Raw genomic sequence first — 26,477 nt, 5'->3', positions numbered from 1 at the left:
AACTTTTCGGTTCGAATCGAATTGGCCGAAACCCTAGCTCACCCGACCATGCCTACCCCTATTTACATTAATACTACCGTGTCCTTATTGATTTATTCATATATGATTATATAGTTCGAAAGACATTTTGCATCACTAGAAAGGAAGTAAACTTTCCAAAGGTCAATGGTTTGTTTGCTTGGTTTCTAATTAATCAACAAGGATGGTAAACTTTCCAAATGTCATTTATATCTTGAAATTCTTGGGTATTATGGTTTTGATCTTTTAAGAAAATAGTTTTTTCTTGTTATAAAATTTTATGATAGGATGGAAAAAAATACAAGTTAACATATTTCTTGGGAATAACTAACTCTTTTTATATATTGAATATTAAATCAATTTATAAGTATTTATAATTTTATCATTCATCAAATTATAAATACAACTTATTGTATCTACATTTTACTTCTATGACACTTCAATACTATAACACGTGTAACATAATTGATCTCTTAATTAACAAGGTTAGGAAACTTGAACATGGTTGGATTCACCACACTGTACCCTCCATCGACCAGGAGATTGAGTCCACTCACATAATTTGCTTCGTCACTGGCCAGGTATAGAGCGGCCTTGGCTACACATTCTGGCTTGAGAATTTCACCCTTTAGATTTCCCATATTGCTCAATTTCAGTTCTACAATCGATCTCTGTTCTACAGTAATCCCCGGAAAGCTCGTTACGACGCCGTAAGGCGATATACAATTTACTCTTATTCCGTATTGTCCCAAATCAGGCGTCAAGTTCTTAGCCAGTCCCAGAATTCCATACTTGGTTGCTGCGTAACTGTGGGACGCAAGCCCTGCAATCGAAGTGCAAGCACTGGCGGTGAAGAGAATACAGCCTTTACGTTGGGGTATCATTACCCTTGCTGCATGCTTGGCTCCAAGGAAAGCACCAATCAGGTTGACTTCAAACATCTTTTCCAGGTCAGATTTTTTAGCATCCAAAATCCCTCCGATTGTTGGGTGGTCCATGATGCCTGCATTGTTGTACATAATGTCGAGTTTTCCATGTTTGGTGATGGTGGTGTCGATGAGATTGCGGATGTCGTCTTCATTCGATACATCGCAATGGATGAAGCAAACGTTTTCACCGAGCTTGCCGGCTATGGTTTGGCCTTGGCTATCTTGGATATCAGCAATGACAACTTTGGCACCATTTTCATGGAAAACATGAACAGCACTTGCTCCAATCCCACTGGCGCCACCCGTTATAATCGCCACCTTGTCTTCAAGCCTGAAATTTGATGATTATGCATTCGTGCAAATGAAACTTATGATCATCTTTAGAAATTTGAAGATTAAATTTGTTAAAACTAACAGTTGCTTCAGAAACTTATATACTAGTTCTTTGTTACCTCTTCTGAGACATTGCAATGCCTACTTTCACACGTCTGTGAAAAATTATAATTTAGCAGGAAGTGGAAGAAGCTAGAGGATTGGCTCTTGCGTATTTTCTCTCAGTGGCGTCCAGGCATTTATGTATGTGCATATATATACTAGTAATTAACCTATACTTCACCCAGAACATTTTATTGGTTCATTTTATGTCGGTCAATGGGAAAACTCGTTTTTAATTCTTGAAGAACAGAATTGACAATATTAATACCAGTAATTACCATTACATACGGGTGTAAGATTTTATGTTGGCGATGAGTTTAAATAATTTCAAAGAGATGTATTTATAAAATTTAAAAGAAAAATATTATCAATAAAAAAACATAAGGATAAATTACACGTTTATACCTAAACTATCAATTTTTATCCATTTTAGTACCCAAAATTTCAAAAATTTTAAAATCATATCTAACGTTTATTTTTGTTTTGCTTTAGTTCATCGCCGTTAAAAACTTAAGGGTGATTTGCACGTGACACCTTTTTTATGGGTAAATTGCATCATTTATCACTCAACTATATTCTCACTCCTATTTTGGTCACTAAAGTTTAAATTGTTTAATTTAATTATATAACTTTCAAATTACTTCTAATTTAATCACACTAACTTTTTAATTTCTTTTTTATTTTTAATTATATATTAATAAAATAATAAAAAAATCATGTCACAAAAATTATTAATAAAATAAATTAGAGTGATTAAAAATATGAGTAATTTAAAAGTTGAGTAGTTAGATTGAAAATTTTCAAACTTTAGTACCAAAAAAGGAGTGCAAAGATAGTTGAGTGATGAATGATGTAATTTACCCATAAAAATACAGTGTCGTTAAGTTTTTAACGGCAATATACTAAAATGAAACGAAAAATAAATGTTAGGTATGATTTTAAAAAAATTAAAAGTATAGGTACTAAAATGGATCATAACTAATAATTTAGATATTAAACACGTAATTTATCCAAAATATAAAAATATTTAAATTATATAAAAATTTAAAATTTTGAGGTGAATATCCCGCTAATTCCTTCGTCTATCCCTTATTATAATATTTGGGAGAAAAAGTTAGAACTTCAACCAGAGAACATGCGTTAATTTAAAAAGTTTGAAACATATGGGAAATCATTATAGCAAACTCTTACCGATTAATCCTCTGAATTTACCAAATCCACGAATGTCATCCATTTTTGCCCTTAACATTTTTTTAGAAGTTACGAATTATAAATTTAAACTATTCATTTCTCTTAAATTAAGGATATTTTTTTTTTTACTTTTTACAAATTACATACTAGAATTTTCAAATATTCATTTGTTGAATTATAGAAAAGATTATTGTATCCCGAGAGTTGTTCATGTTATGGAACGATGATTGGCATAATCTTGCGATGATCATTTGCGTGAAAAATAAATAAAAACAGAAGTTCACGTTTGATAACATAGCAGGAAAGGAAAAACATCCGTACAAGTTACCAACAATGCTAATTTTTACGTATTTTATTTCTTTAATACAAAATCGTACAATATTTTTTGTCCTCCCTGTTCCTTAGGGTTATTATTTATTAATCCAGATTGATCTGGATCATACACTTAGTTTTTGTGAGTGAGACTTCCAACAGAGATTTTCTGCATACATAATAACTCAAACTCGAGACTTTTTTGAACAATATCAAGTTGTTTATCACTTGAACCAACCCCGTTGATGTATTTTTTTATTCATCAGAAAATATACTATTACTTTTGAGTTGATTCTCTTAAAATAAAATAAAAATTATTTGTAGCGACAACTTTCGTATTTTTCTTTATTTTTAGCTATTACTATATTTTTCTCTTATTTATGGTGTGTAGGGACGGACGAAAAATTTTATGTCAGAAGGTCAAATTATAAAATTTTTGAAGAGATAAACATATAAAATTTTAATAGCGAAAATAAATTATCAGTAAAAAATATATAAAAAAACCTAATTTATATGAGAATTTAAAATTTTCAAGGATTCCCTACTAACCGTCTCGGTCCATCTTGATGACATGTGTGTGAATATAAATAATTTTCATTAAAAATATTTATAATAATTATTTGAGCAAATGGTTATTTGTGGATGATAAGATAATTATATATGAATTTGTTGCTTTTATTTATTCATAATCAGTATTATATAAATATTTTATTTAAAGATTATAAATAAAAATATGAACATGGAAAATATGCTTATAATGATACTAATTATCGTTTAAAATAAAAATATTTTAATAATTTTTAAATTACTTTAGACTCAAATTAACTCAAAACATTAATTTAATCAGATGTTTTATATAGTATTTGTTTTCGTGTCTAACGTAGAAATGTTGAAATATGTAGGGATGGACCAAATGAGGGTAGTTGGGGGCTGTCGTTAGAGGGGTTTAAAATTGGATATTTGTATTTTGGGTATTTGAAATATTGAGTATTCAAATTTTTAGATATTAAAATATCAGTATGTGTCATATTTTTATTTAAATTATATTATTTTAAAAAATATAAAAAGTCTAAAATACATCATTCATACATAAATTTCAAATTTCAAATTACATAATTAAAAGATAAAATGTATTTAAAAGAATTAAATAAATATACTTAAATATAAATTATTTCAAAATTAAACAAATAATTTGAGAAAATGAAATAATTTAATAAATTTAGAATTTAGAATGTTATGGTGAAATAATTTAAGAAATTATGAATATAGAACGTTAAGGTAAAATAATTTTAAGAATTAATAATAAAAAAATTAATATTAAAAAAATAAAAAATTAAAATTGGGTACCAAATAGTCAAGTAGTCAGTTAAGAGGAATTTAGGAATTTTGTGACCCGTGCTTGATTCGAAAACCCATAAAAATAATGGATCAATACTCGACCAACAAATTCAAGTATTTTCATTATAAGTGCACAATATTTTTTAATTGGGTCCGTCAGTCAGCAGGTCCGTAATTCGATTCGGGTATTTTTGAACACTCATAACGGTTGCCCTTAAAAGTTTTAAATTCTTATATATGTTAATTTTTTTATATTTTCTATTGCTAAATTATTATTTTTTTAGAATTTTATAAATTTGTTATACCTTAAAATTTTATAAATTTATTCTCTAACATAAAATTATGCATTCATATATGAAAATATGAAAGCTGCGAAGTAAACGAAATCGAATAAAATGAAAAACCAGGCAGATGGTTAAATTGACAAGGAACATATATGAAGTAGAAGAGTCACATGAAAAGGAGACTCATAGCCCTCCTTTACTTGTTCAAGTTATCCACAGGTTGCTGATTCTTATATTGGTAAGCATCGGCAAACTATTCCATGGATGACTTTCATCAATTAATTAATTAATTAATTTCCCAAATTCAATGCTCTTCTTTCTATTTCCCAAAATCGACTAATTTACCTAACTGGTTTGTAGCAAGAGCATAAATTTTCACACTTCTCGAAACAGGGCTGAACTTAAAAGGAGCCGATGAAGGGTATTATTCTTTAAAAATTTTAAATTTTTATATATTTTAAATATTTTTATTGATAATATGTTTTTGTTCCTTGAAATTTTTACAAATGTGTTGTTCTTTCTATAATTTTATAACTTTTTTTCTCTTAACGTAAAATCTTGCTTCCGTCTCCTATCGAAAATCTTCTTCCCATCCGTTAGTCCAGAAACTAATGGAATTGCCCTAGTTATCAATGCGTCCCACCTAAAGAGTGAACAGAGAACTTGCATCGTTAAACGGACTGATTTTACGACTATCATATCATATTACAAATATGTGCATTAAAACAATAAACTTATAACTCATATGCTAAAATAAATCATCACATAATACATCACTTATTCATATGGACACAATTAATCAAAATAAGACAAATAATAAGAAATATTTAGTTATGAAACTTAGATCATGGGATTAGCATAATTATGAACTCTTTATTAACACAACGAATCATACAAGCTAACCGTAACTCAGAACACTCAGTAATTCTTACCTTGCAAGCTTGTCAAAATTCAACTATTTTTTCGCCTTTTGATTTGTTAGATGATTGTGTTGGTGGATTCAATATTCAGGTCCGTTTCTAAGATTTTAGTGGCCTAAGAGTAGAGGTGTAAATGAATAGAGTGTTACCTTGACGGCCTTCTACTTTGCACACCACCACCCACAACTCTACCATTCATTCTCCATGATGTCGAGAACACAACCTCATCGAGCAGTAGCAAACCCTTATTGCCCCTGTGTGAACCTAATACCTTTCTTCTGCTCCTTGCAAAATACAGTGTCGTCATACATCCACCAACCTCGTTTTTATTTTTTTCAATCTTTCACCAATATCCCAACCATTTGTCTTCCATCCTAAGTCGCAACAGCCTCCCTACGTAAGCACAACCCAGCAACAGCCCCCATAAGTTTCAATGTTATTTTTTAAGGGTCTCAACGTTTTTCTTTCTTTTTTTTGTTTCGTGTTAATAAAATTAGTTGACCCTTATTCCCATATGTAATGGGGTAAGGGGAGGTAGGATAGTAGGCTGCCCCCAACGTCAGGTTGAAAGCAGCTTCCGTAAGAGACCTCGCGGAGAAGTGTTTTGATACTCCAATATAAATGTAAGTAGAGGTCTCTCTACAATGTGCTATTTAGCGAAGTGTCTCGACACTATGATTGAGCGGAGGCATCTCCATCATGCGCTGATGCAAAGGCTTCCCCGTACAAAGGCTCTTGATGCTAGATATGAAGGTATTAATCATGTGACGAGAGGAACCCTATAGACGAAGGAAAATTCTTTTTCATGTAATTTTTTCAATGCTTTGTGTAATATCTCTCGTGGAGGGTGACATCACAGGTGAATGATTTGATAGAATATATCAACATTTCGACGCTATGGAGGGAAAACAAAGGTTTCTCAACTCTTTTAGTTGTTGATTGTAGTGGTGATAGAGTTGTTGTAGCAAGAGATATGGCATAAGTTTCTCTAACACTACAACAAAAGTGTTCTGTAGCGGCGTTTGGAGAGTAAACGCCACAATATTTTGGAATATAGCGGCGTTTATAATCCGAACGCCGCCAAATGATACTTTAGCGGCGGTTTTCCAACAAACGTCGCAATAGAATTGTAATTTAACGGCGTTTATGGCACAAACGCCGGTATAGAGTTATTTATAGTGGCGTTTTATCAACAAACACCGCAAAAGATTAATCATTTAGCGGAGTTTAAAACGCCGCTATAGAGTAGTAATAGTGCGGCGTTTATTGATAAAGGCCGCATTATGGTTAATTATTGTGGCGATTTTAAAAAACGTTGTAATATGCTTCATCAATATGTGATACTTTAGCGGCGTTTTTTGTACAAACGCTGCAATATAGTAGACATATAATGACGTTTTTCCAAAAAAACACCGCAATAGAGAAGTATTTTGCGGCGTTTTAGGCCAAACGCCGTAATAGAATGATAAATTAGCGACGTTTATATCTCAAACGCCGCAATAAATAATGCTTTAACGTCGTTTTTAGACAAACGCCACAATAGTGTTACTTAATAGTGGTGTTTTTTTTTTGTATAAACGCCGTAAAAAATATGTGATATAGTGGTTTTTTTAAAAAATGTCGCAAATTGTTAAATATATGGTCCTCCTTTTTCTCCTACCTGAACCCTAAAATCATTTCAACTCTTCATCCCTCAAAGCTTCTTCTTTGGTACAACAACAGGCCGAGCACGATTCCAAGCGTCGTCGTCTTTTGAACGTCGGCCCTCTGACCGACGAACTATAACACAATTGTACGGTTTGATCCCTTTTATCACTAATGATATTTTTCATTTTTGTTTTTGTTGGTATTCTGAAAATGGGGAAAACCCATAAAGCTAACGTATTAGAGAAAAAAAGGAGCAGGTGTTGCGTTGAGTAAGAGAAATTATCATAGGAATGTCTATGTGGCGTATTTGCTCTGACGATGGATCAAATTATCATTGGGAGGCTATCGGTCTGGTCTCGCCGTCGAAACTCGATGTCGAACCGAAAGGAACTTCTATTGCTCCATACCATTCCATGGCCAATCTCCTAGTTGAAGGTAATAATCTATAAATCTTTAAGCCGCTATATATACTATTTTTCTACAATCACTAAAATTTCATAGATCGTACGCATGTAGGATCTTCGAAGCTTATTGAGAACGATGATAGAGGAGTGGATAAATACACGATGTTTAGAACCGAATTTAGTAACTCTGTGGCGTTGAAAAAATCTTCAATTGCAAAAGCAGTATCTATCCTCAATGAAGACGACATTGCCTCAACTGTTACTCCAAGCAAACGTTTATATCATCTATTTAAATTTAGTTTAATGTTTGATTCAGTTCCCAAGCCACCTCCAATCAAGTTTCATAGTATAGGTGGAAGGTCGTTATCTATTTCAAGTGAAGCACTGAAGCGCGCAAAGAGTCTTCTTGGTGAACCGGATGTTGGGGATTTATTTGGTGAAATGGATGAAGAGTTTCTCCATATGGAGTTTACATGGAGGAAAAACTTAACGATGCGTCGTCAAACAAGGAAAACAACTTTCCTACGTCCTTTCCCCAAGAAGGAGCACAACTAAATATATTATAGTGAACAATATGATGAAAAAACAGTTTATGCATAACTTTAATGTTTCTAAATTTTATTGTATTGCCTCTACTGTTAAGTATATTTATGCATAACTTATGGCTTAATTGAAATGTATGGTTGTTGGTAATTAGGTTAAACAAAAAGAGGAGTAAATTTATGTTATGTAGAGCATAAATTAAATATTTATAAAATGTTAATCTTATATAAATCAATGTATTTAGCAACGTTTGTATCAAAAAACCACGCTATATAACTCACCTTTTGCGGCGTTTGTATAAAAAATGTAGAGTACAAATGAAATATATGTAAAATCATTTAATTTTATCTAAATAAAGGTAATTAGCAGCGTTTGTATCCATAAACGCGCAATAGATTAGCACTTTAGAGGCGTTTTAATACAAACGCCGCAAAAGAATTGGACATTAGTGGCGTTTTCATAGAAACGCCGCAAAAGATTAGTAATTTAGCGGAGTTTTTGTAAAAACACCGCAATAGGTTTCACATATAGCGACGTTTTTCTAGAAAATGCCGCAAATGATGCGTACTTTAGTGGCGTTTTGACAAAAAACGCCGCAAATGTTTTTAACATTAGTTACGTTTTTAATTAAAAACGCTGTAATTGGTTACCCTTCAGTGGCATTTGTATTGTTAAACGCCGCAAAGTCCGTTTTAATTCTCCTCTAGCCCTAGCCCTTTTTTCCATCACTATTGTCCGTTCTCTCACGCCAATTACAGCAGCCATCTCCTTCACTGCGCCTAGCCTCCTTCGCCTCCAACGTCGTCGCAAGTAGTACACCCATTCTTCGATCGATAAGTAAAATCCCAAATCCAACCCAGCATTTCTTAACCCTTCTTCCCTTGTTTCCCTTCGATTTCTCTCTGATTTGAGACTTGGATAAAAAATTTCGCGATGAAAACGAGAAGCTTTTCGCGATACCCAAGTTAGGCTTTCTTTCTCTTCATTCATTTGCCCTCTTAGGAGTGTTTATAACTTCTTTCTTGTTTTGGTTGAGTTGTTTATAATCTTTTCTCTCTGATTTGGTTGAAGATGAGATGCATAAAACTCGTAAATAGCTCTTGGTGTTTTCTTTCTCATTTACTTGTGTTTCTCACCACTTTGGTTTTATTTGGTTCCCTAATAATTGAAACATACATGTTGTTTTGCAAATGTTGACAAATGATTTAATGCGTTTAAGTGAAGATTTTGTTAATGTTGGGAAAGAACGTACAATTTCTCATTTATGGAGTAAATAGCATGGTTCGTGAATTTCATTGTGGCCCTCTTTAGGTTTATTATTTATGGTGCTCCAATATAACACCATGAGCAAATTTAAAAAGTATATGGCACTTCAATCTGTTTTCTTTTTGTTCAAGTTACATTTCTGGCAGGCCTCTTTCTTTGAATTTTATAGAACGACATGGTCTTGTTTTTCAAATTGGATGCGGGAGTTAAAAAGAATTTTGAGTTGTATTTATACTTGAGTTTACTCTGACCTGCAGGCTACAGTTGTGCTGGAAGTATGTTGTACTTAGATTAGGTGGAAAATCTTTAGCCTTCTTTTCATTGAAAAAAATGTGGAAAAAAGAGATTATGTTTAAAGAAAGAAAATTTATTATCTATCTTGTCTTTAAGTTGAAAGTATCAGTGAAGTTGGAGAAGTGATGTTCTCATTTCTGATGGTTGTATTTTAGGTTGACTGTTGGATTTTCATGAAATTCTTATTCAATTCTGGTTTGGAATGATTTAGAATTATGTTTAGTGGGAAGGGACTTTTTCTGTTCATCATTTCTTCTTTTCGTCTTTTCTATTCTCTCTCTTCTTCTTTTCGTAATTTTTTTCCTTTTTAATTTTGTCGATAGAGCCAATTCCAAGTGGAAATCTGCCTCCTGGTTTTGATCCAAGTACTTGCCGCAGTGTGTGAGTGTTTGCCTAAATTTCTTTTTTAGTTGTTTTTATATGGTTCTTTTCACTTGTTTTATATTTTTAGTGTATGTTATTTCCCTTATTTCTTAAGAAACTGTACAAGTTGCCTTTATGCTTATAATTATATTCATTGAGATACTTTTCCTTCTTGAATCTGGTGATAAAAATGTTTTCCCCTACCCTTAGCGCAAAAATTTAAGCTAATGGCTCATTTGATTAATAGTTAAATGGTTTATGGAATTTGATAGAACTTGTATGTTCTTGCATCTTTCGAACAACTCAGAAAGTTACTTGTAGCCTTTTGTTTACTTATTTAATTTTTGAGCAACTGCAGGTATGTGGGAAACATACATACACAGGTGACTGAATCGCTACTTCAGGAGGTTTTTGCAAGTACTGGTCCTATTGAAGGTTACAAGCTTGTCCGAAAGAACAAGGTATTATTTTTAATAGTGCATCTTTTTTATATATCTGAAACTGTCAGGATGATCTTTTTTATAGTACTGGTCCTTTTGATTGTTGTATTATTGATCTTCTGGTCTGTACTCTACTTGAGCAGTCATCATATGGATTCGTCCACGACTTCGATCGTAGATCAGCTGCTCTTGCTATATTGTCTCTGAATGGAAGGCATTTGTAAGTATTAACTTTTGTTGTCTTCCACTTACTTTGTTTTGAGTGTGCATTTCCAGCATATCATGTAATCTGCAGGTTTGGATAGCCTATCAAGGTCAATTGGGCATATGCTAGTGGTCAGAGAGAAGATACATCATTGTTCTGTTTGTACGTTCTTCATATGCAAAATTTCTTCGTTCCTTTTCTTGATCAGCTTATTAAACTGTTATTCTTGATTATCACTTTCACATCGACTTTATTGTGCCATGAAATTGCAGACACCTTTGGAATGTGGATGATTCAACTAATATCATAACGTTTTCTGCATTGCCATTTCTTACAGGTTTTTTTCCGGTCCCAACAAGAGCATCGCATTCGCAAGTAGTTCCTTAGGATTTTGAGCATCGTATTCGCAAGTAGTTCCATAACAAGATAATCGCTGTGTTCTACTTCCAAGCTTTTTGGTATTTAAATCTCCGTTTTTGTTTCTCTTTAAGTTTTCTTCATTTATTCTATTTTATTTGTTTATCTGTTTATTTAACTCCTCATCATTGATGGATTCTCAAAGATAATACCATAAAAAAGAAATGGTAATAATCCATGACTAGTAATAGGTACCTTGCATCGAGCCTTCTTTGAGAGGATATCGATGGTAAAGGAAATTCTCAACCTTAATTTTATACGGAACAAGGATGTGATCCTATTAACAGAGATCAAAAACCATTATAAAAATCTAGTAAACTAAAACAATATTTAAGCAAAGGATTACAATAGACGTAAGGACTTTTAATAAAATTATAGGGCACTTCCTACATCCGCTCGGGGACTTAACCAACGCCTTATTAATTTGTGAGAATACACTAAAACAATTCCTGAAAATCAATAAAAACAAACAAAAACCCAAAAAAACTGTGAAAGCCATAGATGATTGCAATTTTCTTTCATCAAGTCGTTGAAGAAAGGACTACGATGACCATAGAAATCCATCTCCCAAACATAGATGCAGTGGGCGACGTAGGGAGGGGATCCCAAGGAGAATGGGTTACCTAGAATAATTAACTACTCCAATGAATATAGTTTACCTATAATAATTAACTACACCAATGTCGATATTTTCTGTAATAAATAAACCATTTTTTTTGGCTCTTTTGCATAACATGAATGTTGATATTTTCTTGCATATTTTGTTATACACTTTCATCGGTTTGAATTCTCTCTCTAGGTGTTAATTGAGTTGAGCAGCTCGAATTTAATTCGATTGTGAGGAACACATTTCTCAGGAAACAAAGGTAATCATCTCTCTTTAAGAATGAAACATGAGTTTGTTTAGATATAAATGCATATCGATTTCGATGAAACATCTGTGAAAATGATTAGTTCTATACTATGTAGTTCTATTTACGCACCCTTATAATTGTTATAAAATAACAGGGATACAATTGCTCCCATAACATTTTATAATTTTAAATGTCTTATAATTTAGGAGTGATTAGTTCTATACTATGCAAATATTAGTATGCACTAAATATGATAGTTTAATGCTTATGTTTAGGTTCTAACTTTTTCTATAGTTTTAGCATTTAACATTTGAAATTGAAACTCCATAAATACGAAATGGATAAGACTTAAATGGATTTCTCAAGGGTAAGCATCGAATATCGAAATGGAGACGAAAACTTTCTAAATTTAGCTTTTCTGAATGCAAGCCAAGAGAATATGATTCTTTGCCCTTGTAAGAACTATGTTAACATTAACTGGCACATTCGTGAAGTTGTGTACGAGCATCTAGTTGTTTTTGGATTTGTTCGGGGTATAGAAAATGGATCTTTCATGGAGAGTTTGTATCAGATAGATCTGCTTCCACGAGTTATTCGACTTATCCTGCTCCTTCTCACCATCTAACTTTTAGAGAAGATGATATGGAAGGGATGTTACGAGATGCATTTAATATGCACAATAGTCAGCCGTATGTTACAGAAAATTATTGGCAGAATGATGTTAATGATTCCATTGAGATGGGAAGAATTGGTTGCGATGAAGAGCCAAATGGAGAAGCGACAAAGTTTTACAAGTTGCTGAATGAAATGAATGAACAACTTTATGACGGATCAAAGTTTTCAAAGCTTTCTTTCTGCATTCGACTTTTCCACTTAAAAATGCCTAGGAGGGTGGACTGGGAACTCCTTTATGCAATTGTTGGAGTTACTAGGAGAAGTGTTTCCTTTTGCAAAAATCCCTCAATCATGTAAAGATATGAAGAAAATGATAAAAGATTTGGATCTTGGATATGACAAAATTCATAGTTGTCCGAATGATTGTATGTTGTATTGGGGTGATCGAAAAAATCAGGAGTCTTGTCATGTATGCGGAAAATCTCGATGGATGAGTAGGGAGGCAGAAAATGTTACTAAGGATGAAGCTCAAGCACCATCAAGAAAGAAACCGGTCAAGATTCTTCGATATTTTCCTCTCATACTTAGGCTACAAAGATTGTTTATGTCCTCCAAGATTGTTGAGTCTATAAGGTGGCATCATGATAGCAGAACCAATGATGGATTATTATGGCATCCTGTGGATTCTTTAGCTTGGAAGTCATTTGACAACAAGTATCCAAGTTTTGTGAGAGATCCTCAAAATGTCAGGCTCGGTCTTGCAACTGATAGGTTTAATCCATTCAAAATCATGAGGACTTCGTATAGTACTTGGCCTGTTGTACTTGTTCCATACAATTTGCCTCCCTGGATTTGCATGAAACAATCACCTTTCATCTTATCCATGATAATCCCTAGCGAGAAAGGCCTTGGAAATGATATTGATATTTACATGCAGCCGCTAATTGTAGAGTTGAAATAGTTATGGGAAGGGGTTGAAACGTACGATGTGTTGACGAATGAGAACTTTAATTTACGCGCTACTTTATTATGGACAATTAATGATTTTCCTGTGTATGTAAATTTATCTGGTTGGAGTACCAAAGGTCGTTATGCTTGTCCTTGTTGTGCTGCACACACATCTTCAAAGTGGTTGGTTAATGGAAAGAATTTCTCTTATATGGGACATCGTCAGTGGTTACCTAATAATCATAGATTTATATGTCAAAAGAATATGTTTGATGGTGATGAAGAGTTTTGAAATGCTCTTGACCAAACAATCGGCTCTGAAATTTTCAGAATGTTGAAAAATATCAATTTTACTTATGGAAAGATGAATCAACCAAGTAGTACACGATCAAAGAAAAAGGCAAAGCATGTCAATGAAGAGGTTGAAGTTGACGAACAAACTGATGATGAGTTTGATGAAGAGGATGATCCAAATGAGGTAGACTTATTGAGAAAGAGGAGTATGTTCTTTGAGTTACCTTATTGGAAAAAACAGATTTTGAGACATAATCTTGATGTAATGCATATTGAGAAGAATGTTTGTGAGAATATTATCGGGACCATTCTGAATGATGGCAGAAAATCTAAAGATAATCTTAAGAGTCGACTTGACTTAGTGGAGATGGGAATTCAACATGATCTTCATCCGCAATTACATTCGAATGGAAGATATTTCTTGCCGCCTTCTATTTTTTCTCTTTTGAAGAAAGAAAAAGAAGTGTTTTGCACAGTGTTGAATGGCATAAAGGTCACAGATGGGTATGCATCAAACATTTCTCGATGTGTCAGTGTTAAAGATCAAAGACTTTATGGTTTAAAGTCACATGATTATCACATATTAATGTAAGATTTACTGGCAGTAGTTGTTTGCGGTTGCATATCGAGTAAGGCGACGTCTTGTATCATTAAACTTTCTAATATAATGAAAGCCATCTGTGAGAAAGTTCTAATGGTTGAAGAACTTGATAAACTACAAGATTTAGTCGCCTTGACTTTATGCAACTTGGAGAAGATATTTCCACCTTCACTCTTCACAATTATGGTGCATCTGCTAATTCATCTTCCTCGCGAAGCAAGAGTTGGTGGACCAGTTTTCTATCGATGGATGTACCCTATATAGAGGTGTTAATTGAATTACACGTTTCAAATTACTACTGATGATACCTTTTAATAAAATGTATTTACGTAGTATGTTGTTTTGTGTATAGGTTCTTGGGCAAGTTGAAGTCTTATTGTCGTAATAAGCGTTATCTGGAAGGATCAATTGCTGAAGGGTATTTGGCAGAGGAATGTATGACATTTTGCTCTAGATATTTGGAAGATGTTGAAACAAGATGGAATATACCAATTCGAAATGATGTGTTAAGTACCGATGACTTACCTCAACATTATTTGTTTGGAAGTTATGGTCAACCATTAGGGAAAGTTGAAATTGCACACTTAGATGACACGTCTTGGGTACAAGCACACCGATATGTTCTTTTCCATCACGATTCAATAGATCCCTTTCGCACGTAAGTCTTTTGGACCCAAACTATATGAAATCTCTTAATCTTTTATATATATCAATTTTTAACGACATAATATACTTTATAGTGAGTTTAAAGAAGTCTTGAGATCTCGTGCACGCTCCCGAAGATTAAATCAGCGAGAGCTATATATGTCTTGCTTTTTATATTGACTTCAATGCAAATTAATTCACCATTTATGTGTAATAGGTTTCGAGTGGGAGAGAAGTTAGTGAAGATGTTAAATGGCTTTCTCAAGGTCCGAATAGAATAGTTAAAAGATATACTGCCTTCCTCATTAATGGGTTCAGGTTCCACACGAAATCTTATGAAAGATTAAGGAGGAAACAAAATTGTGGAGTCGTAGTTACTTCGTCAACTACAAGTTATGCTACTGTCAGGGACAATAATCCGTAGGAGAGAGAGGTCTATTATTATGGAAATCTTACGGACATTATTGAGTTAGATTATTATGGATAACGAAAGGTTGTGTTGTTTCGGTGTGACTGGGTTGATGTAAACAGATGCATAAAAAGAGATAAATTCAGGTTTACAATGGTGAATTTCTCTCAATTAATTCATACAGGTCAACGTTTGATGGATGAACCATATGTATTTTCTTCTCAAGTGAAACAAGTATTTTATTATCATGATCCAATAGATGACGGTTGGTATGTTGTGCTCCGAAATACTCCCATAGACTTGATAGAAATCGGGGATGGAAGTAGAGATGAAATTGAAACAAGATTAGAATGTTTACCTCTACTACCACAAAACTTAGATGAAACTATCATAAATACAACACAATTTCAATGGGTTCGGGAGGACGTTGATGAAGATATTTATGACAACTAACATTACATAAGAATGTCGTACGATTTTATATCTTCATTTATTTATTTATAATGTTATAACCTTTAACATGTTTTCTTTCAATATATTCATTAATTAATTCGTTTTTTTATTACACATGTTTGTTTATTACAGATATCATGCCGATGAGAAAAATAACTTATTTGCGGGTTGTTTGAGCTTCGGAAGACCATGAAGAAAGAAATAACGAGGAATCGAATGCACCTGAGTCTTCCGAAGTTCATGAAACTGTTGAAGAAGAAGTAGAAATTCAAGGTAATCTTCGAAACTTTATTTACTACTTTGTTCATTTTCAAAACGGACATTTAATAATTTCTTATATAGTCGAAAATGTTGGAACGTGCAAGACTCGAGGACGTACAACTTTGAAGGAATTATATCAACTTCCTCCTCGGCATCGTGTCAAAGTTTCAAGAAACGATGCCGATCAACCTATTGGCCCAGAAGCACGTTTTCTAGTAGGTTAATTAGGCATAGTTGGACGTAATACGAATCTGTTACCGATCAATTATGAGTCATGGCGCGAAATGCCTAATAGTAACAAAAATCAGACGTTGGATTTTGTTAAGGTAATAATGTCATTATTAGTATATACTCTATAGAAATTCAATAGTAATGTATACTTACGGTGCACACTTATTTGCTATATAGGATAAATTTTCTTTAGAGGTCTCTGACGATTATGTGAAGCAAGCGTTAGGGAAGAGTTGAAGGGACCACAAGAGCTCCTTAAAGAATAAACACTTCAAGAATGATCTCATCCTTGAAGAGAAGCTGCAAACAGTACCACCTGGAATGCTCAGGTACCAATGGGAAGATGCAGTCAGATTTTGGAGTTCACAAAAAGGACAGGTATGATGTATTTTTCAGAAATAATTGTAACAAATTATAAATCATCATTAAAAGTGGTTGTTTGACATTGTAGGACTTAGAGCATGTTGGTGTTGCTAGCAGGCAACATCAAAAGTTTACACACAAGGCTGGATCGAAGAGTTTTGCTTGTATAGCTAATGAGGAGGTATTATAGATTATTGACATTGTTTTTGTATTCCATGTACATACTAACTCATAGTAATTATATTATGGTAAATTATAGGAAAATATATCCGGTTTTAAAGTTGGTCGAATCCAACTATTCGACATGACACGTACGTAGAATGATGACACTCCTATGACTGCTGAAGCTGCATAAATTATGGTACGTTTATTGGGTAGATGTTTTAAATTTACCTGACTTTATTTATATTTGTACCATGACATTTTTTATTTTAATTAATTATTCACCTTATTATTAGGAGAAATTGAGGGAGAAAAGGGTGGAGTATCATGCTACTGGTTCGAGGCAATGTCTTGTTAATGATGATGACATTGAAAATCGAGCTATTAATGATGTTTTGGGTCCTGAAAAATATGGTCGAGTGCGTTGTCAAGGATCATTTGTTACTCCCACCAAATATGTTATGGATATAGAGTTTGATATTATTGATGTCATGTTTGTTGGATAATGGAACAGGTTGAAAAAACAAATTTGGGGTAATTGACAATAATTTTTTAATTGGTCAAATTCTGTGTTATTTAGCGGCGTTTGTATCAAAAAAAAGCCGCAAAAATATTAACATATATTGTGGCATTTTTTGTTACAAACACCACTATATACCAACCTTTAGCGGCGTTTGTATACTAAAACTCCATTATATACTAGACCTTTAGCGGCGTTTGTATCCTAAAAACGATGCTATATACCAGACCTTTAGCGGCGTTTGTATCTTAAAAACGCCGTTATATACCAGACCTTTAGCGGCGTTTGCATCCTAAAAACGCCGCTAAATTTCAAAACCTATTGTGGCGTTTGTAAGACAAATGCCGCTAAATATCAGTACCTATTGCAACAAATGCCGCTATAGATCGTTACCTATTGAGGTTTTTTTTATTAACAAATGCCGCGAACTTTAGCGGCGCTTTTTGCGTCATTTGTAATAGCGCTGCAGGTGTTTTTTGCGGCGCTTAAAATTACCGCTATAAGTCAAAAACACCGTAAAAAGACAGTTTTGCTGTAGTGTAAGTCCTTAGTCAGAGAGGAGACAACTCAACTCTCTCTAAGGGGTTGGGTTGACAGGTGAGGGCATTTTTGTCATGATCGATGAAAATAGAGGGGGAAGGCCAACACTCCCCTTACATGGGTAAAGGCATCTCGATGTCATAGTTGAGGCATCTCAACACTCTTTGAAGGTAACTTCGGGCTTTATCAGTAAGAATGAGAAGCATCTAAACATCAATCGGGCTTCTAGAGGTATCTCAACAGTTTTAGGTGAGGGCATCTTAACACTCATTAGAGTAGAGGTTCTCAACTATTTCAATCGGTTTTAGGACATAATTCTATAGTATAGGAAGAGCGTGAGACATCTCAATAATTTTTCAACCAAGTAAAGTAGGCTACTCAGTCTACGACAATGCATTGCAATATGTGTAGAGATATCTCAACGCGTGTCAGTCACTATAGGTAGAACTAAGACATCTTTATCGTGGTAGAAATAGGGTAGAAGTATCTCAACACTGAAGCGAAGGAATCTCGACCCCTCGTGTAGATTCGTATACATAAGTTTAGGTAAAGACAATTCAACGCCCTCAGAGGCAACTTATGATTCTGTAGGTATAGAGGCAACTTAACAGTTCTACAAGTAACAGGCGGAGATATCTCAACGCTTTTGGCCAATCGCTGATAACAACAATATTTAGATCTAGAAAAAAGTAGAGACATCTCAACACTTAAAGCAGAGGCCGCCCAACATTTTTAGCCAAAAAGAGAGGTATCTCCACCATAGTAGCACAATGTAGCCTCTCACATTGTGGTAACATAGTAGAGGATAATAGAAATGTACTTGAAGATTCAATGCTTAAGCGAAGGTATCAAAACCCCAATACCAAAATATATTAGTTGTTCAAATATAACATGATATTCTAAGAGGAGAGTTTTCTAAGTACATATACTAGGAGTACCTTGGCAGTTTTTAGCGAGGGATATTCCTATCAAAACAAGTTAGTGAACTCACATAATATATCGATGAGGGTTTTCTTAATACATGTTCTAAGAGTATTCCATACGATCTCTGAAACAATTATTCCTTCCAGCACATGTTATTCATTAACTGTTATTCATTAACTATTATGGTTACTTGTCGGTAGAGCGATGCCCGCGATGTGGTGTAAAGGATTGTTGTATATGCTTTCCAAGCTTTTCTGTGTTAGCCTCAATTAGAGGATGTTGTTCAAGGTACGACTCATGGTGCTTTCGAGGATGCTTCCTCTTACACTCTAATGATCCTCTAATGCTACCCTTGACCAGGATGTCATCATAGTGATGGACATCTATGGCGACAACATCCATTATTTTTTAGAGGATGTGTTTTGTAACACCACAAACTCTTTGTTCATATGCTTAAACCTCTGGGTTGGCAGAGGTGTGTTGGGTTCGAGTTGGAACACTTGTAGTAAGAGCAACCTTGATGAGAGAGACAGGCAATGTTGCTTGTGCTGCCCCCATCTCTTCCCCTCCTTTTCTACTCCCATCGTATACTTCTGACCTTTTACAATGGACTAACCATAGAAGCCAAGTTCATTTAGGTAGATTTTAGGAAGAAAGTGATAGGTAAGGATATTGTTTTGATTTTTAGGTAGATCTTCACTGATTCTCTTGGTCACTAGGCTCGCCCATGCTAATCGCATCAAAAGTTTGTCTCGTCGGTCATTGGTGTACCCTTTCTGGTTTGGACGGAGAGTCGTGACCGGTGAAGTAACAATCGTTGGTCGGTGTTTCTTTATGGGAAAGATTAAGGAATAAAGATGGAAAATGAGACTGAAGAACGAAAAAAAGTAGGGATAATCATTTCTCAGTCTTAGCTAAAGGGTATTTACAATGACCATAGTTGATGTGCCATGCATAGAGTAATTATGGCCACATATAGTTCAACAAGTTGAGAAACTAACCTCAGTGACCAAAAATCCCAGATAATATACGATTTTGACCAACTTTTTTTGGATTTGCGAAAATGACCAACAAAATCGCAATGCGATCTCTAATTCGCATTGCGATCTCCACTATCGCAAATTTGCGTTGCATTTCGCGTTGCGATAGTTGAAAATCGCGTTGCGATAGTCTACAGTTGTCGTTGCGATTTTCCAAATTCTTTGCAATTTTCAAAATTCGTTGTGATAGTCTACAGTTGTCGTTGCGAAAATTCGTTGTGATAGTTAAAAAAAAGATTTTGTTTCTTAAGAATTTTCTCTAAAAAGATAGTATCCGCGCGGACGTGTCGAAGACACGTATTACCACGACCACGACCACGACCACGACACGACCACGACCACGACCACGACCACGACCACGACACGACCACGACCACGACCACGACCACGACCACGACCACGACCACGACCACGACCACGACCACGACCACGACCACGACCACGACCACGACCACGACCACGACCACGACCACGACCACGACCACGACCACGACCACGACCACGACCACGACCACGACCACGACCACGACCACGACCACGACCACGACCACGACCACGACCCGACCCGACCCGACCCGACCCGACCCGACCCGAGACGAGACGAGACGGACGGCGGCGGCGGCGCGCGAGAGTCCCCCTTGTTCTCTATCACTCAACAAGAAAGTGGGAAAGCCAAGCCTTAAATACCATTCCCAATAGTGTTTCCAATACTATGTGGGATTTGAGCATTACCAACACTTGTTCCCAATACTATGTGGGATTGAGCCTTAAATAGTGATATTATTTTTGAATGTTTTTCTTAAAATTGCAATAATCGCGATTGATTGTAGATTGACTTTTAATTATGACATATTTAATCGTATAATACTAATGCAATTGGTTGCTGATTCAGTTGTTTTAAGGTGCATGATTGTTAATTGTTTCCTGAATAATCACATTGTATTGGAAACAAGTGTTAGTAATGCTCAATCCCACATAGTATTGGAAACACTATTGGGAATGGTATTTAAGGCTTGGCTTTCCCACTTCATTGTTGAGTGATAGAGAACAAGGGGGACTCTCGCGCGCCGCCGCCGTCGTCCGTCTCGTCTCGTCTCGTCTCGGGTCGGGTCGGGTCGGGTCGTTTTCAACTATCGCAACGCGATTTTCAACTATTGCAACGCGAAATGCAACGCGAATTTGCGATAGTGGAGATCGCAATACGAATTAGAGATCGCATTGCGATTTTGTTAGTCATTTTCGCAAATCCAAAAAATATTGGTCAAAATCATATATTATCTAGGAATTTTAGTTACTGAGGTTATTTTCTCAAATATATTTGGTTGTTATATCTTAGATTTCGTTGGTTAGATTACGTGAAACTATTATATATCTTGTCAATGCACTGTAGTCAATTCACAAGCTATGGTACTCATGTGTCCGAAAGACATGGGTTTCTTGGGAGCTTCAATAAGAGAAAGAATCTATTTAGAAGTATCAAAAGTATAACAAAAAGTAAATTAATATTTTAATAAAATCTAAAAAGATATAGCATTTTTAAGAGTTAATGATACACTAGTCAAAGGCAGTAATTTCATTCTTCTTCTCTAAAATTAATAGAATAAAGTGTATCACTTAAATTTGGAATTGTCTTAAATAGAAAAAAAAAACCCATCTCTAAGTGAGTTTTCAATGAATGCATATGATTAATTAAATATAAATTCAGTTAATATTATCGCTATTTTAACATTTAATGATCGTGAACTTATATATATTTAAAGATAATCATCTTTTATTTAAAATTTTGATATTATATGTAGTTTAAATATTAGAATTTAAGTAAAAGAAAAAGTAACTTACTACAACTTGACAGCTAGAAGTTTGATCAGATTCAATGAATATGTTAGGCGAAGGTCAACAGTCAGCCTGGTCTCACGTTTATTTTTAAAACTTGTTCAAGCTGCCCAACTTTGAACTGGACTTAAATTAGTTTGCTGTCGTTGCTATTTTTTTAATATTATATAATTAAAGTTGCATTTTTAAAAATATAAATCTATCATATAATATATGAAGATAATATAAATGTTCTTATCATTGTACTTGGAAGTTGACAGAAATGAAGATTTTTAATGCAACTCTCAAATTTAATATTGCATAAATTTTATAACTAAAGCATCTAAACGATGATTAGACCTGTGCATATAAAAAACCAGAAAACAATGAAGTGAAACACAGAATTCTTATTGCAATGAGAAACAGTAGTCAGAAACAATGAGCGCCAAGTCTTCAGTGACCAAGAGGTAAGTTCATACAGTTGTACTGTTGTACAATTTTTCATATTAATTTATGAAGTAATCTGCCCTTGAGCCTTGAGATTTTTTGTTTGAAACAGGTTAGATGGTAAGGTGGCACTGATTACTGGTGGTGCCAGTGGCCTTGGAGAGATCACAGGCAGGGTGTTTGCTAAACATGGAGCCAAAGTTGTGATTGCTGATGTTCAAGATGAATATGGTCACTCCCTTTGCCAGGAGCTTGGAACAGAATCCATTAGCTATGTCCACTGCGATGTAACATCGGAATCCGACGTCGAAAAAGCCGTGGAATCAGCAGTTTCTAAGCATGGGAAGCTTGATATCATGTTCAACAATGCAGGGATTATGGGGGACCTTGAAGCAAGAGTGACGGAGACCAGCACTGAAAACTTCAAAAGAGTGCTTGACGTGAATGTTTTGGGTGCATTCCACGGTGCCAAGCATGCAGCCAGGGTCATGGTTCCGGCCAAGAAAGGCTGCATTCTTTTCACAGCAAGTCTTGCTTCAAAAATCTGCTATGGAAACTCCCATGCATACAAAACATCAAAGCATGCCGTGGCGGGCTTGACTAAGAGCTTGGCCGTCGAGTTAGGTGAACACGGAATCCGGGTTAATTGCATCTCGCCGCATGCGATTTTCACGCCTATGTTCCAGAAAACACTCGGATTGTTCGACAAGAAGAAGGGGGAGGAGATGATAGCTGTTTCAGCAGTTCTGAAAAAGACTCTTTTGGAACCGGAAGATTTCGCAAATGCAGCCCTGTACCTGGTAAGTGACGAGGCCAAATATGTGAGCGGTGTCAACCTGGCTATTGATGGAGGCTATAGCCTCAGCAATCAATCATGGAAGATGGGACTCTCAATACTTTCTGAATAATATTATGGATATGTGCTTTCATCGATGCAAATTCCACAATCAGCAATGGAGGCCATACGCCTATCTTTGAATATTTACTGCTTTTACTAACCTCATATTAATTAAAAAAAATCATTTCAAAACATTGAGACTATAACAGATTCCAATTATTCTTAATTTCGGAACACCTATGAATATTATGTAAAATATTATTAATTTTTTAGAAGAATATTAGTTTTAACATTTTAACTAATTAATATTAATGAAAAGTGGCATCTATTGGCTGCTTGGGAAAGAGAGTACATAACTAAAAGTCTAGCAAAAATAAAGTAACCGACATTAATTAAAGGAGCACTATCTAGTTCATTGGGAAATTTCTACTAACGATTATTTTCTTTTTATCGACACATGTAAATACTAGTAAAGTGAATTATTTGATAGGTGGTCCTCATTTAGGAACAAATTAGGCCAATTAATATATCTTCCCTCCTTATAATATACTTGGAAGATAAAGCAAAGGTGGAGGTAATTCAAAAGTTTTCACCGCCAATTTCACTAAAGAGAATTTGAAGTTTCCTAGGACATACAGAATTTTATAAGAAATTTATAAAAGATTTTTTCAAAATATCTAAATCTTTGTTCCTTGAACAGAATAAAACATTCAAAGTTGATGAATCATGACATCTGACATTTAAAGAGTTAAAGAAACGACTTGCCATAACACTTATTGTTGTTCCACCAGATTGATCAACCCCATTTATGCCAACAATTTTGTTGTAGGGGTAATAGGTCAAAGATGTGTGGTAAAATCTTTTATGGAATCTACTATACTAGTAAAACTCACAATGATGTGCACTTAAATTATATCACCATTTAAAAAGAGTTGCTAGTAGTTGTTATTTATACACATTACTTGACAATAAAATACTTGGCAATAAAAAAAGTTAAGTGGAGATTGATTCGATAAATTTTACTCTTACAATAATTTGGCATGAAAAATTAGAGATAAAAAGGTCACGAGTAGCAAATCTGAAAATGAATAAACTAGTAATACAAGATGAATTTCATTATGGACAGTAGTTAGTTGTCACGTCAATTTCACTTAAGTAGCAGTCGAAAATATTACCAAACCATTTAACGTTTCAAATCATAACAAATTATGTAAAAAGGGTAACATTACTTGAAACATTATTTCAATATTAAATATGAATCAATTTTAAACTTCCGGTAACATTTTAAATTGCAATCGTTAATATTATTAAAATATATAACATTTTAGATTGATATGAATAATACTTTAAATTGATACTTTTTCAATTTTTTATTTGATCGGTAACCGTTCAAATTGATCTCGCCATTCTTAATCGTACACAATACTACCCAAAACTTAAAACTACTATTTAGAGAAATGAAAACAACAATAAACAAAAAAAACAAATCAAGTATCCTCCTCTTCGCTATAATGAGTTGAAAGCGATGGAAGAAAAATCTCCAGTAAAACTTGCTTTTTTACTGACAATGATGGACAATTCATCGAAAACATTTTACCAGCACATGTTTGGGCAATGTTAATTCGGTGATTCATTATCTACCAATGAAATATTTACTAACGATTATTTTCTTTGCACCGACACAAGTAAATACTAGTAAGTGAATTATTTTATAGTGCTCCCCATATTATGCCAACTAACATATCTACCATCTTCATAATATACTTGATGTTTTATGTTGCTTATTAAAGTTGGGGTTAATTTGCAGATATAGCCGCTTAATTTTAATGTTTACAGTTCAGTCTATGAAATATATATATTTCACTCTTTTCTTCAACTAATTTTACTATATAAAGTTCACAACAAATCAAGAAGCAATTGCCTCTCATTTCTTCCTACTCTCTGCTTGATTTAAGATTTCTTGTAAGGAGAAGATGAGCAATGTTTCTTCTTTGATATCACCACTTAGAAGGTATTAAATTACTCCCAAAAGCACTTCCTCTCATTTTCTCTTGAGCTTATTACTATATAATTGGTTGGATTTTGTTATGGTTTAATTTCAGGTTAGCTGGGAAAGAGGCGATTATAACAGGAGGTGCAAGCGGCATTGGAGCAAGTACCGCGTGCCTTTTCCATAAAAATGGTGCCAAGGTCGTGATCGCTGATATCGATTACAACAAAGGAGAAGCCCTTGCCAATAAGCTCGGTGAAGGTGCTTGCTACATTAGCTGCGACGTGACAAATGAAGACGATGTCTGAAACGTCACTGACGCTGCGATCAGCAAGTATGGAAAACTCGACGTGATGTTCAGCAATGCAGGCATCATGGACCGCCCCATGAGCACCATCTTGGACATCACGAAGCCAGAAATCGAGCAAGTTATTGGGGTAAACCTTGTGGGTGCTCTACTAGGAGCGAAACATGCAGCCAGGGTGATGGTGCCTCAGCGTAAAGGATGAATACTTTTCACTGCTATTGCATGTACAGCAATCGCAGGGCTTCGATCGGGCAATGCCTATGCAGTGTCGAAATATGGAGTTTTGGGTCTGAAAGAACTTGGCAGCTGAGCTTGGCCAGCATGGGATAAGAGTAAATTGTATATCGCCTTATGGAGTTGCAACTCCAATGATTGTATCAAATGAAGCCGAGGTTACGAACCTGGAACAGAAACTAACAGAAATGGGGAATCTCAAAGGGGAAACTCTCAAGCCAGAGGGTTTGGCTTATGCAGCTTCATACCTGGCTAGTGATGAAGCCAACTTTGTGAGTGGGATCAAACTTGTTCTGGACGGAGGTTTCAGCATCGTCAATTCTACCATGATGAAGGCTTTTTACCTTATCCACTAAAAATATTTTGGATAAAACATTATCAAGGCGTTTCATGGCTCCCAATAAAAGCATAACGGATATCATTGTATAGTACAAAATTACGGTTGCGGCGTCGTGGTTGCTCGTGTTCCAGATGTTATGGCGTGATTTTCTTCCTAAAAATAATTATGTTTTATGTTGCAGATACAGTTTACGGTGTTATGGTGACCTTGAATAATATTATAATGTGGTCGTTATACTGTGTTGCAGCCGCAATTTAATACTATAGATTATATCCCATCATGTTTTATTGTAGGACCCGTTTATATCGACAGGCTTTTGCATGAGCAACCTGATTCACTCGTCATATCCTTAAACATGCAGAGATTGCTGGACACCAGTTTCATGTTGCTTCCAGGAAGTTTGATATGTTCAAGTGTCCTATTTCCTTTGTTTTCCTTTTCTCTAATGTTTGTAGATTTTAATTATTTATCAAATGAAGCACTTGATTATATCAAGAGATTGCAATTACCTTTTTCAATTTTTTTATCTTGCTTGTTATGTAGTATGAACCTATGGATTATGATCCTCTCAATCTTCTAACTCTAGAAGTGATATGATCTCGATTATGAGTTTCAAATCATATATATGATTGCCCGATCATGA

At 34.6% G+C, this 26,477-nt stretch overlaps 2 protein-coding genes and 1 pseudogene across 2 annotated transcripts; 2 read left to right on the top strand and 1 right to left on the bottom strand.

Moving 5' to 3' along the window:
• Window positions 1-491: 491 nt before the first annotated feature.
• On the bottom strand, window positions 492-1,492 carry LOC120131227 (tropinone reductase-like 1). Its single transcript, XM_039148269.1, has 2 exons — window positions 1,400-1,492; window positions 492-1,278 (listed from the first exon to the last, which is right to left on the bottom strand). Exons 1-2 carry the CDS (start codon window positions 1,411-1,413, stop codon window positions 492-494), a joined length of 801 nt encoding a protein of 266 aa, XP_039004200.1. The 5' UTR covers window positions 1,414-1,492.
• Window positions 1,493-22,048: 20,556 nt separating this feature from the next.
• Window positions 22,049-23,056, top strand: LOC120131225 (secoisolariciresinol dehydrogenase-like). The gene is made up of 2 exons (XM_039148268.1): window positions 22,049-22,145; window positions 22,238-23,056. Exons 1-2 carry the CDS (start codon window positions 22,117-22,119, stop codon window positions 23,031-23,033), a joined length of 825 nt encoding a protein of 274 aa, XP_039004199.1. The 5' UTR covers window positions 22,049-22,116; the 3' UTR covers window positions 23,034-23,056.
• A 1,880-nt stretch (window positions 23,057-24,936) lies between these two features.
• On the top strand, window positions 24,937-25,850 carry LOC120131229 (annotated as a pseudogene).
• The last annotated feature ends 627 nt before the right edge of the window (window positions 25,851-26,477 follow it).

Source organism: Hibiscus syriacus, unplaced genomic scaffold (genome assembly GCF_006381635.1).
Source record: "Hibiscus syriacus cultivar Baekdansim isolate YM2019G1 unplaced genomic scaffold, ASM638163v2 tig00110550_pilon, whole genome shotgun sequence".
Taxonomy (NCBI): domain Eukaryota; kingdom Viridiplantae; phylum Streptophyta; class Magnoliopsida; order Malvales; family Malvaceae; genus Hibiscus; species Hibiscus syriacus.
Note: the sequence above shows the minus strand (reverse complement) of the source record. Positions and strands in the feature narration are given on the sequence as shown.